A 13,117-nucleotide genomic window follows, 5' to 3' on the forward strand; every position below is an offset into this window, starting at 1 on the left:
AACCAATAGGTCGGCAGTTCGAATCCACCAGCTGCTCCTTGGAAACCCTATCGGGCAGTGCTACTCTGTCCTATAGGGTCACTATGAGTCAGAATCGACTCGAAGGCAATGGGGTAATGTGTTTAAGAAGGAGCTCTGGTGGCACAGTGGTTAAGCGCTCAGCTGCCAACCAAAAGGTCAGCGGTTCAAACCCACCAGCTGTTCCTCAGGAGAAAGATGTGGCAGTCAGCTCCCATAAAGAGACAGAGTCGGAAACCCTATGGGGCAGTTCTACTCTGTCCTGTAGGGTTGCTGAGTCAGAATCGACTGGACAGCAACAGGTTTCGTTTGGTAATATGCGTCAAAACAAACAAACAAACAAAAAAACCAAACCTGTTGCCATCGAGTTGATCCCGACTCACAGCGACCCTGTAGGACAGAGTGGAATTGCCCCATAGGGTTTCCAAGAAGCGGCGGGTGGATTCGAACTGCTGACCTTTTTGGTTAGCAGCTGTCGCCCTTAACCACTGCACCACCAGGGCTCTGGTAATATGCTTAAGAATATAAAAATAAATATTTATTTGAAGGTGCTCAGCATCCTACTTAACTATGCTTTAACTCACCAACAAACAGACTAAAAGGGTCTAACAGCGGTACGTTAATGCACTTTTCATCTCTCTTGACTGACGAAAGAGAAGCAATCATCCCATCAGCCCTGTACTATGACAAGGCTTCTTAGTAGCTATAAATAGCAGCTCTGTAATGACTTCTAATTGCTACCTTTTCTTCCCCTTGACACTGAATTCCATTAGGAACAGTGAGTTTTGCTTTGCTTCAAAGAGTATTAAAAAAATATATATATATAGTATTCTTATCCCATGCGTCCCCTTCTGTATATGGTTCTTACGAACTTCAAAAGAAGCTGTAAGCACAGAAATCAGTATTTAGAGAGAAGTATTAAAATCCAGGCATGTCCTTATATCTTCCAGACGGTCCCGAATGTGTTCACTGGCCAAGCAACACACGCACAGATGGCTGAAACACAACACTGTACAAAGCCTCGAGAGCATGGTGTAATGAGCCGGGGATACAGTCTCACTATTGTTTTCCATGTAGGGGTAAAGACTATTCAAGCATCTTCAGTCTAAGGGATGGGGGCCGGGGTGGCAATACTGGGGCCCTGGTGGTGCAGTGCTCTTAAACTCAGGCTGCTAATCAAAAGGTCAGCAGTTCAAATCTACCGGGCGCTCCTTGGAAACCCTATGGGGCAGTTCTACTCTGTCCTATAGGGTCATTATGAGTTGGAATTGACTCTAAGGCAGTGGGTTTGGTGATATTTGTTCAAAATGCTGAAAATTGCACACACAGCTAGGAGGATCATAAGAGTGATGTGGAAAAAGGAAAAAGCAAAAGAGAGGAAGGAAAAATAAAGCTTCTCACAGCCCTACCCTCTCAGGACACATATCCACCTTCAATACTCAGGGCATGCTGCCGGAAAGCCCACAACCTAGTTCACATCAGGAGGCCAGTGAGCTATGTCGGTCTGTAGAATATTTTGTGTCTCAAACCCAGCTTCCCGTTGATCTAAATTTAAAAGCTCTTGGCCCTTCTGGCCAGTTTGGAGGGTATTACAGCTGTCTGAAAGTGATGATCCTCTCAGTCACGAAGAAAGGAAGTGGGTCTCTATTATTCTGTCTGCTTGAAAACAATCCTTCTATTGTCTTTTGTGGGAGGCCCTGGGTGGTGCAACAGTTAAGCGCTCAGCTACTAACTGAAAGGTTGGTAGTTTGCATCCACCCAGATGTACTTCAGGAGAAGGACTTGGCCATCTCCTTCTGAAAGATCACAGCCATTGGAAATCCCATGGAACATAGTTCTACTCTGAAATACATGGGGTTGCCATGAATTGGAATCAACGTGTTGGTAAATGGTGGTGGTGGTGGTATTGTCCTTTGAAACTTCATCTTTGGGAAGATTATAATCGGTCTGTATAGCATTTCATTTTGGTCTCATATCCTCCTGGCCCTACTAGGGCAACTAGTGATAGGATCACTACAGCAACTGAAGGTCTCATTAATGTCTCTGCACGGATGTCCCTTCCACAAGGAAATGAACCCAAGTTCTTCGGTTAGTCTGAGTATACGAGCTGATGTTGGTCTGTTAGCATACCAGCTGATGTTGGTCTGTTAGCATACCAGCTGATGTTGGTCTGTTAGCATACCAGCTGATGTTGGTCTGTTAGCATACCAGCTGATGTTGGTCTGTTAGCATACCAGCTGATGTTGGTCTGTTAGCATACCAGCTGATGTTGGTCTGTTAGCATACCAGCTGATGTTGGTCTGTTAGCATACCAGCTGATGTTGGTCTGTTAGCATACCAGCTGATGTTGGTCTGTTAGCATACCAGCTGATGTTGGTCTGTTAGCATACCAGCTGATGTTGGTCTGTTAGCATACCAGCTGATGTTGGTCTGTTAGCATACCAGTTGATGTTGGTCTGTTAGCATACCAGTTGATGTTGGTCTGTTAGTATACCAGTTGAATGCTTCTCTTCTATTCAGACCTCTTTCCCTTTTTGTAAGACGTCTTGTTTGAGAGCCAAAACTCAATCTCAGTACTCATTTAAACTCATCCTACAAAGCTCATACCCAAGATTTCTATTCCCTACTTTGGGGACATGGTTCCTATTAAGAATTATCACATGAATGTTTAGCTTTATAATGAGAGCTTGTTCATTTGTTTGTTTTTAAATGAAGGAAAGACCCCTCTTGTGGGCTGGGATTCCCCAGCTTGAGGAAGGGGATTTGTAAGTTATTCCACTTATCTATAGCCTCATTGGTCATACTATTCTCCAAGAATGAAAAATATATATCTAGTGTGCCAAGAAGCTCCAGTTTCTAAACTTTCACCCCACCTAATGGCTACCTCTCCTGTTCACTTTATCCCGTGTAACCCTCCTCTAAAGCCACACAGTTGCATTAATTTAAGCCTGGGGCAAAATTTAAAGGTTAGCAAGGGAGGGAATGCAGGGAAATTTACAGGAAGAAATTACACTTATTCAGAGCTCTGTACTTCTAAGCTTGTGGCTTCCACAAATACACCTATGACTCTTCCCCCTCCTCCTGGGGATTTCAGTCAACAATATGAAAATAATAGCCTAGACTAGAGAGGTATGTTTATACTCTTGAAGACAATCACTTCATGAAGTGAATATAACATATAACTTACTATCATCAATAACTCTACTATCATTAGATTAAGAAAGCTGGGTGGCATCACTTGAAAAGGGATTTAGCAAAACCTGAGGCAGGGAGAAACACCCTGAAGGTACCTGTCATTATAAGTTAATATTTAATAAGAAATGCTAATAGAAAGTAATAATAAAAAAAAAACACCCAACTATTACACAGGGATTAGTTGTCCTCTGATCACTGCAGATATGTTAGCTTTGTTTTCTTAACTGGATTGTAGGGTGTTCAGGTTATCTGGAAGTGACCTCTGTCATCCCACTGATAAATGAGGTAGAATTGGCCGATCTGACTGGTTTGTAGGAAACTGCTTCCTCCCTCCCTCTCCCCATGAGCATCCCTTCCAAGCTCTGGCAAAAAGAACTACTAGATTGTAAGCTCCCTAAGGATGTGAGTCAAATTGAAGAGTTTTGTATTCTCTCCCAAAGCACCTAGCACAGTGCTAAGTCTATAGAGTATTCTTGACATGTGTTTGAAAGCAGGAACTTACATGTGTTTGCTGGGAGTTAGAAAATCTATTTCTAAGGAAAAAAAAAAAAAAAGCCTTGACCTACTTGAAGGCGATGATGTTAGGGTGCTTCAATTTCCTCAAATGCTTGATATCCGTCTCATTCTGTTCTCTCACTTTCTTGATGGCCACCTCCTCCGCTCGGAACTTGCCCAAGAAGACAGCTCCTTGGGCTCCACTACCCAGCCACTGCAGCTCAGAGATCTCCTCAAATGGCACTTCCCAAGTATCTAGGCACACAAGCGAGAAAAAAGCTTGAAGACATCTTGGAATCTGCTCAGGACCATTCTACAAGGCTACTTCAAAGGTACCAGCTTTACCATCACCCAGAACGATCACTGCCTTCTGTCTCCCACTTGGTAGCTCACTAGAGGATATAGCATTCTTGTGGGCCTTGGTACTACATTTCTATCAGTTTTCAACAATTGAAATCCAAGCAGATCACAGGTCTTCAATATACTCTCCTCCAAACAAAGCATATCCTGACACACCTCAGCCCTACCTCCTCAGCTCAAGATTGCAATTCACCTCTCTGTTCCTATACAATTACTCCTCTCCATCACCCAATACAGGTGTTGTTTTATTTCTCTTTGAATTTCTAGTACAGATGTTCAATGAATCCTTACTGAACGAATCTTCAATGACATTCTCCTCAGAACTTAATTATGTGTAATACCTATGTTAGTATTTACCTCTAGTATTTAATATAGTATTACCATAGTAGCATAATGCTTTACATATGTTATGTGTTTAATCCTTACCACAATTCTACAAGTCTGGCCTTATCAAGGTTATTTAAAGATGGGAAAATGAAAGTTATAGGGTGGTTAGCAACATATTTAAGGCCAAATTTTTTTTTGTTTTGTTTTATAGCTGGTAAGTGGCAGAAGTGGGCCCAGAACCCCAGATGTGGCTAACTCCAAGGACAGTACTTTCTCCACTCAACCACACTGACGCTATGAAGTAACTGGGAGGGCCATTACTCATGATAGGTCTTTCCATATAGCTGCAGTCTTTCCAAGTTAAAACATTGTTTCTCTCTCTCTAAGAGTTTGATTTTTTGGTACCAAAAAGTCAACAGGGGCTATTTCTAAGGGTGGTATTATTGTTGATTCATATTACGTTCTTTATCCCTTTCTGTATTAATTTTTTTTTACCATAAGCCTATATATTACTTTTATAATGGAAAAAATGCATTTGAAATAAAGCATTTCAAAATTTCAATCAATACGTGCTTTAATCTCATGAAACCTACAAAGAAGAATGTAATCCGTTGATCCTTCCTACCAGTGCAATATCACTCGTAGAAATGCACATCAAAGAGCTAGAAGCCCCATGGAGTGAGGAGAAGGAGGGTGACAATGTTAAAGGTTACGAGAGATTCTTGTCAGACGACTGATCACTAAAAGGCCACTCTTTGTGCAACACTGAACAAGGTGGTATTGAGTTAGCTTTGAATATATTCTGGTCTTGAAAGCAAATCAATTCTACTATCTGCTATGTCCACAAAACAGTGTCTAGAAGAAAGCTACATTTCTCTACCTTAAAAGAAAAAGGAATTCTATAGATTCTTTACAAAATGTGGTTTCCCATTCCAATGGTTAAAACACGGACTTTCAAAACATAACTACAGAGAGAAGGAAAAAATTATAGTGAGGGTGATTTATATACAGCACGGACAATTTTCCCATTCTCCTGACATGAGAGCAATGTTAAAGGCTTCTGCTCTGGTGAAATTGAATGGATGCTATTTTAAAGCACATCTCTCTAAAATACAAATAGCTCAGACCTACTAAGTCACCAAAGGAAAAATTGATACCAGGTATCATTTGGGACGAAACCAAATTACAGGCTTGACTACTTTCAGTATCTTTACGGCTTCTATGACTGACAAGTATTAGTGGTTCATGTAGTCTCACGTTCAGCCTCACAGACTTGTTCAGCAAAAAAGAGGAAGACCCTCGACGAGATGGATTGGCACGGTGGCTGTAACACGGGCTCAAGCATAGCAACGACTGTGAGCATGGTGCACTATTGGGCAGTATTTCGTTCCGTTGTGCCTGGGGTGGCTATGAGTTGGAACCGATTCCACAGCACCTAACAACAGACTTACTCATGCAGTAGACACAGTACACAGATATTGATGGTACACTGTAAGAGGATTGGACTCATTAGGGGTCTAGTGAAGAATCTACGTCACTAAAGACAGTGGCATTTTGACCATTCTGGAGACTGAATAAAGTACTATTACTGGAATCTGGGGCAAGAACATAACTGAACAATATTTCTTTAAATAGCTTTAAAAAAGCTCAACTTAATAATTTTTAATATAATAACTACTAAAATTATACCAGTATTTGGGTGTCTTTTTTTTTTTTTTTTTGCTATTTACGCAATCTTTATTTGCTGTTAAATATTATATACATTAGAAAACATTAGAAAAACACATATTTTATTTGTAACCTCACCCCATATTCACTTTTCATCTTGTCCTTGTTCATATGCTTACAGTTATGTAAAAATTGTGATTAGAAGATTTTTTCAACTCTTTTCCCGTATTATATATTCTCCATATGTTTGCAGCTTTCATTACAAATTTGAACAGCTGTCTACCCTCTTACCTTTATTGGACACTTTAAAGTGCTTCTGTCTTTTTGTTTTGCTAATTTAAATTTGACACTTTTTTCTTTACATTATTTCTTCAGGCTCGATCACTAGATTAAAGAGTCTAGTTTCCTGGCTCTTGGTAGACATTCCAAACTGCTGTCTGAGAGGATTTTGCTAGTTTTTGCTGACAATAGCAATGTATGAACATGCCAGTTTCACCACAACATTGCTAGCACTGGGTATTACCAATTATTTTTTGGTTCTAATTTAATTAGGTATAAAATAGTATTTTACTGGTTTATAAGTTTACCCTACTCTAATTGCCAGTGATATAGACTATTTTCTCCACATTTGTTTAATACATTTGCTTTGAGTGAATTGTTGAGACCCTGTGTCCATTAATCTATCAGGATCTTGTAGTTCTCTTAAATCTGAAGGAGCCCTCTCTATATATTTCTTTGGTACATATGAAGAAAATATTTAAAAAAAAAACTTTTTTCTTTTAATTTTATGATTTTTTGAGCAAAAGTATTTTTATATAGTTGCCTGTCATTTCCTTTCTAATTTCTCCCACTGCCTAGTTTATCTTCTAGGAGTTCTCTATAGTTGATCTTTTAAAAGTTCAATCTTTATATCCATCTGAAGTTTATTTTGGTGTATGCTATGAGGATGGATATAATTTTTTTTCCATGCTATTTAGTGATTCTGTAGCAATTTGTTTAACAACCCATTCTTTTCATACAGTTTTATGATGCTTACATTGGGATTTACTATATTTTTAAGTAAATAATGCCTACTATTTAATATTTTTATGAGAAATAAATGAAATATTAAAATAAAAATGATAAGTACATTTAGCACTCAATTACCATGGGTTAAGGATATTATAATAAATAGTGATATTCTAAACCAAATGCTTTGAAGAGTAGCAGAGTAGCAGGGGTGGGGGTTTGGGGACCATGGTTTCAGGGGACATCTAAGTCAATTGGAATAATAAAATCTATTAAGAAAACATTCTCCATCCCACTGTGGAGAGTGGCATCTGGGGTCTTAAATGCTAGCAAGCAGCCATCTAAGATGCATCGATTGGTCTCAACCCACCTGGAGCAAAGGAAAATGAAGCCCAATTATGAGCCTAAGAGACAGAAAAAAAAGGACCACATAAATCAGAGACTACATCAGCCTGAGACCAGAAGAACTAGATGGCGCCCGGCTACAGCCGATGACTGTCCTGACAGGGAACACAACAGAGAACCCCTGAGGGAGCAGGAGAGCAGTGGGATGCAGACCTCAAATTCTCGTAAAAAGACCAGACTTAATGGTCTGACCAAGACTAGAAGGACCCTGGAGGTCATGGTCCCCAGACCTTCTGTTAGCCCAAGACTGGAACCATTCCCAAAGCCAACTCTTCAGACAGGGATTGGACTGGACTATGGGATAGAAAATGATACTGGTGAGGAGTGAGCTTCTTGGCTCAAGTAAACACATGAGACTATGTGGGCAGTTCCTGTCTGGAGGGGAGATAAGAAGGCAGAGGGGAACTGAGGCTGGCTGAATGGACATGGGGAATACGGGGTAGAAAGAAGGAATGTGCTGTCTCATTGCGGGGAGAGCAACTAGGAGTATATAGCAAGGCGTGCATAAATTTTTGTATGAGAAACTGACCTGATTTGTAAACTTTCACTTAAATCACAATAAAAAATAAATAAATAGTGATAATCTCCTATACCAGCTACTGAGCATGCCTGTGCTATTCAGCTATCAACAGCTAGGTCCTAATTATGCATGGAAAAGTAAAGGAGATAGCACTGGTAATTCAAGATCACAGAGCGTAAAATAAAGTAATACCTCAACCATTTTTCCTTCAATCTTTTATTAGAACGGATTACTGGAAGTAAAATTGATTTATGTGAATTAGTCCTCTTTGAAGGAGAGATTTTGTTTGTCTCCAAACAGAGAAGCCCTGGTGGCGCAGTGGTTAAGTGCTTGGCTGCTAACTGAAAGGTCGGTAGTTCAAATCCACCAGCTCCTCCATGAGAGAAAGATGTGGCATTCTGCTTCCAGCCTTGGAAACCCTATGGCACAGTTCTACTCTGTCCTATAGGGTCTCTGTGAGTCGGAATCAAATCGACAGCAATGGGTTTTTGGTTTGGTCCCCTTTGTCTTCCCAATGCCCCTATCAGTATCTAGTAGGGAGCCAAGGAGCAGGAAGAGGGCAGAGAAGAGAAAGGTAACAATAAGAATGTGCAAAATGGGGGCCTAGATAACTGACAAGCAAGATAGCTAACCTCATAATCTAGGGAACTGGTTGTGCTCTCTCCAGGGTCAGTCCCAGACTTTCACTGCTTTTACATCTGTTCCATTTGTTCTCCTCTCCAGCTTTTATCTTTCCTCTGATTCATCACCATGACTACTATCTTAATTCCAACGTCCACCATGATCCCTAGGACAGAGAAAAAGCCACACGCCCACCGACTTTAAGGCAGCAGTTCTTTGTTTATTCAGACACGACTATGACAATACTTGCTTTAAGACTGGAAGTCATTTGGCAAAAAATGATTTCAACAACACGTACTACCTTACTCGGGGTTCCTTACCTAGCATACTACAGGGAAGATGAGGGCATCACTACATTTTCTAAAAATCTGGTTAATTTCCTCCTAAGTGCCAAATGTAGGCACCCAGCTGCTCTATGTGCTGTCCCTTGGTTGACTGCAACCCAGGGTTAAAGGTTGGCTCCCTGATCCCAGAGTCTACAAGGCAAATACGACACTTAGTTTTTGGCCCAAAGCAGGAGGATATCCTGTCATCTGCTGAAGAGTCAGGCAGCTGCTGAACCCTTGTAAGAATCTGATGCTGCCCAGGTCTGTTTCTTACTTATTCCTGAAATAAGCCCTTCTGGAAGTCACATAATCAGTTGGATGGCAAATGAAATACAAGTTTGTAAAACAATAAGAAAATACAAAAGGCTCCTTTTAACAGACACACGGGATGTTTATCTGTTGTGCCTCTGTATGAGTTTGACCCTGAATTTGGATCCTGAGACCTACAAATTACCTCTCAAATAACTAAAGGGTGAGAGATTTCATCTTACAAGTGAAGATCCTAAAAGCCAAAGGTAGTTTATTATATACGCAGATATTAATAGGTTTTGTGTCTAAGCAGAGAAAAGGGATTTAAAATAAATAAATAAATTGAGCAGTTATCTCCCTATTGGAAACCTTGGTGGTGTAGTGGTTAAGAGCTACAGCTGCTAACCAAAAGGCTGGCAGTTTGAATCCACCAAGCGCTCCTTAAAAACCCTATGGGGCAGTTCTACTCTGTCCTGTAGAGCTGCTGTGAGTCAGAATTGACTCGATGGCAATGGGTTTGGGTTTTTTTTTTTTTGCATTTCTGTATTTCTCCTACTCATCTGTCAGTCTGCTGTACTGTAGTGGCTTGCGTGTTGCTGTGATGCTGGAAGCTATGCCACCGGTATTTCAAATACCAGCAGGGTCACCCATGGTAGACAGGTTTCAGTGGAACTTCCAGACTAAGACAGACTAGGAAGAAGGACCTGGTGATCTACTTCTAAAAAAAAAATGGTAAGTGAAAACCTTATAAACAGCAGTGAAACATCATCTGGTACAATGCTGGAAGATGAGCCCCTTGGGTTGGAAGGTGCTCAGAATACGCTATCTCTGTATTGTGAGATGACATGTGATTTTTATTTTCCTCTTTGTGCTTATCTTTATTTCCAATTTTTTTTAATAATAATATTTGTTTAACACAGGAATCACTGCCCTTTATGTAATAAGGTGTAACTCTTTAATTTCCTCGAAACCTTGAGGTCACAGAGGGGAAAAAGGGGGTGAAATGGGCAAAGCATGGTTGTACGTGTGAAGGAGAGCAAGGTGGACAGATACACACACTCTAGGGACATAGGAAGAATTCCTGTAGCGGGCAGGGGTGGATGTTATGATTGACAAGTCCTGAAAAGTATACTTGCAATTGATAGATCTACCAATAGACCCGATATACTTATGAGGAAGGGGGAATCGCAGGGAGAGGACGGTATGTTAGTTCACAGGAAAATATTTCAGAAATAGATAAATTGATTGCATGAGAAAAATGGTCAAAGGTTACTGACATCACCTGATGATTGTGCAAAAGCTGTCAATAGTCTTGACTAAACAGGATGAACAGACTTCTAAGGGAGGGTCACAGAGTCCAAAATTCACTTATATACAAAAGAGAATCTCACTTCTGGTCCATATTTTTTTTTTCCAGGATTTCTTGCTGAGTACACTTAAAAATGAAATCATTTACATAAAGACTACAAAAATATGTATTAAAAACAATGAACACTTTGAACTCAACCATTCCACTTCTAGGAATCTATCCCAAGGAGTAATCAGAGATGTATGTAGAAGTAAATTAACAGACAGGTGTTCACTGCAGTGTGGTTTATAATCACGAAAAACTGCAAACAAATTAGGGGGACTGCTTAAATAAATAATGGCATGCTCACACAATTAAACATTACACAGCCATTAAAGAGGACCCTGAAGAAGTAAATTTAATCACACGGGAAATGTTCACAATATGGAGTGAAAAAATGTTGCAAAACAGTACGATTCCATTTTTTAAAAAAGCGTACACACAACACAGAAATACTATATAGCAGAACATTGCTGGTGGTTATCCTCAAGAGACTGGGGTTATAATTATTTTAAAATTTTTTAACTTACCTGCATTTTCCAAATTTTCTACATATATTACATTTGTTATAGGAAAAAAGAAAAGTCCTTTTAAAGAAACGAAGTTAAATTATAAAGAACTCTAAGGTCATACGTTCTCTTTATGTCAAAAGTGTAACACTTGAATTAGAATAAATGAATATACATGTTATACAGTGATGGGAATTAAAAACTTACTTTCTAAAAAGCTGTAGGATTAATAAAATAAAATAAAAAGCTGTGGGATCTAGAAATAATAACCTAATAAAGCACTTCTCAAGTTTGGTTAGGTAGTTTGTTCCTTCCTCAAAATGAGAGCTTTTCATGTCTTGACTGTGAGAAAATAATTCCTTTTCCTTTTGACCTAAGGCCTGTGAGCTTCAGAGGCAGTGCCACGTGGCTTCTGTCTGGCTTTGAATTAGTCTGGTGATCATAAGACTTTCTCATTACATAACTTATCAGTGAAAAAAAAAAAAATCGAACATGTACCCATGTCCTAATTTATTTATAAATTATATATATCTGTACAACTATTTTAAAATATCAAGTATACCTGAAAATAGATATTTAAAATGTGAGATGAAATAAACAGGAGCTCTAATATTTTCTTCCTGTATCCCGGTGGATCGTCTTGTGTGTGTCCTACTTTGGGTACCGCTGAATTGGACAACTGCAAAAGGTGGGCTTCAACCAAAAAAGATCCACCTGATGTGACTCTGTTTCATTTCAGAAGGCCTCTGCTCTGCTCTGCTCTGGTCTGCTCTGGTCTGGTCTGGTCTGGTCTGGTCTGCTCTGCTCTGCTCTGCTCTGCTCTGCTCTGCTCTGCTCTGCTCTGCTCTATAGGGTCGCTATGAGTTGGAATTGACTTGATGGCAACGGGTTACAGGAAATTGAGATGGGGTATTTATCTGGCACTAGTTCTTTATGGAGCCCTGGTGGTGCAGTAGTTAAGACCTCGGCTGCTAACCAAAATGTTGGCAGTTTGAATCCACCAGCTGCTCCTTGGAAACCCTATGGGGCAGTTCTACTCTGTCCTATAGGGTCACTATGAGTCGGAATCGACTCGATGGCAAGGGGTTTGGTTTTGTTTTTGGTAGTCCTTTAGTTTACCCATGGGTCAAAGTTACCCAGTTTATGGTGGTGGTGGTGGTGGTGAGGTATCCCCAGGAAACATCTTCCAGGTCCACACTCTAGCTTACCTTGCTGCTGCAGTTTGTAGTCAGTGGAATATGCCTTCCCAATGATATTCCACACAGGCCTTAAGCATCCAAATAGTCCTTCAAGAAACCCGCCACTACCGCTGCCCGACCTGCTGAACTGAATTTTGATGTCTTCAGTCCCACTCGTGTTCTCCCCATCCATGGCATTGCTGTTCCCCTGAGATACGGCCATCTCCGACTCATCTTGCTCCCTTAGCTGAAGGACGCTGTTCTCAAACTGGTCCCTGGAATCCTCACTGACGCTGGTCAACACCGTTGTGGCAATGGGGCTGCTCACATTCTCAATCAGCTCTGTTCGAGCCACCCCCTTTTCCTGCAGGTCCTGCAGGCGGTTGGGTGAAGGGTGGTTCCCCACAGGGGTGAGTTCATCTTGTAGTCCACTGAAGGTTTTGTTTTCACTCAAGGCTAAGTGTGGAGGGGAAGAGCAGCTCAGGTGCTCCTGAGGGTTGGCCATCGTGCCATGAGTGTGCCCAATGTCCTGAGGTGACACTCAGAGGATTATCAGAACAGAATTCAGGTGCGAGAGAGGGCTCCCAAACCTGGGGAGAACAGGAGAACATGAGGTGATCTTTCTTCAGTCATCCACACCACTGCACTGCTGTCTATAATGATAAAAACATGGAAACCATGGAAGATTGGTTAAATTGTGGTATATTGCCACATGAAAAAATACTGTGCAAAAATGAAAAATCATGTTGTAGAAGAGAATTTACTAACATGAGAAAACATTCATGACATATTAGTATAAAAACACAGTCTAGAACAATATATACAATAAAACCAAAACCAAACCCACTACCGCCAAGTCAATTTCAACTAATAGCAACCCTATAGGACAG

General features: G+C 40.5%; 1 protein-coding gene across 13 annotated transcripts in view; it reads right to left on the bottom strand.

The window, feature by feature from the left end:
• MAP3K13 (mitogen-activated protein kinase kinase kinase 13) overlaps positions 1 to 13,117 on the bottom strand; it is a 187,266-nt gene that overhangs the window by 37,273 nt on the left and 136,876 nt on the right. For 7 of the 13 annotated variants that reach the window (XM_049881185.1, XM_049881159.1, XM_049881148.1 and 4 more), the window contains 2 exons: positions 12,258 to 12,880; positions 3,780 to 3,963 (listed from right to left, as the gene is read on the bottom strand). In XM_049881185.1, the coding sequence (XP_049737142.1) occupies positions 3,780 to 3,963; positions 12,258 to 12,732 (659 nt within the window). In that variant the 5' untranslated portion in view covers positions 12,733 to 12,880. The remainder of the gene's footprint in view (positions 1 to 3,779; positions 3,964 to 12,257; positions 12,881 to 13,117) is intronic. The other 6 variants (XM_049881232.1, XM_049881224.1, XM_049881194.1 and 3 more) reach the window with 1 other exon arrangement.

Source organism: Elephas maximus, chromosome 1 (assembly GCF_024166365.1).
Source record: "Elephas maximus indicus isolate mEleMax1 chromosome 1, mEleMax1 primary haplotype, whole genome shotgun sequence".
Lineage (NCBI taxonomy): Eukaryota > Metazoa > Chordata > Mammalia > Proboscidea > Elephantidae > Elephas > Elephas maximus.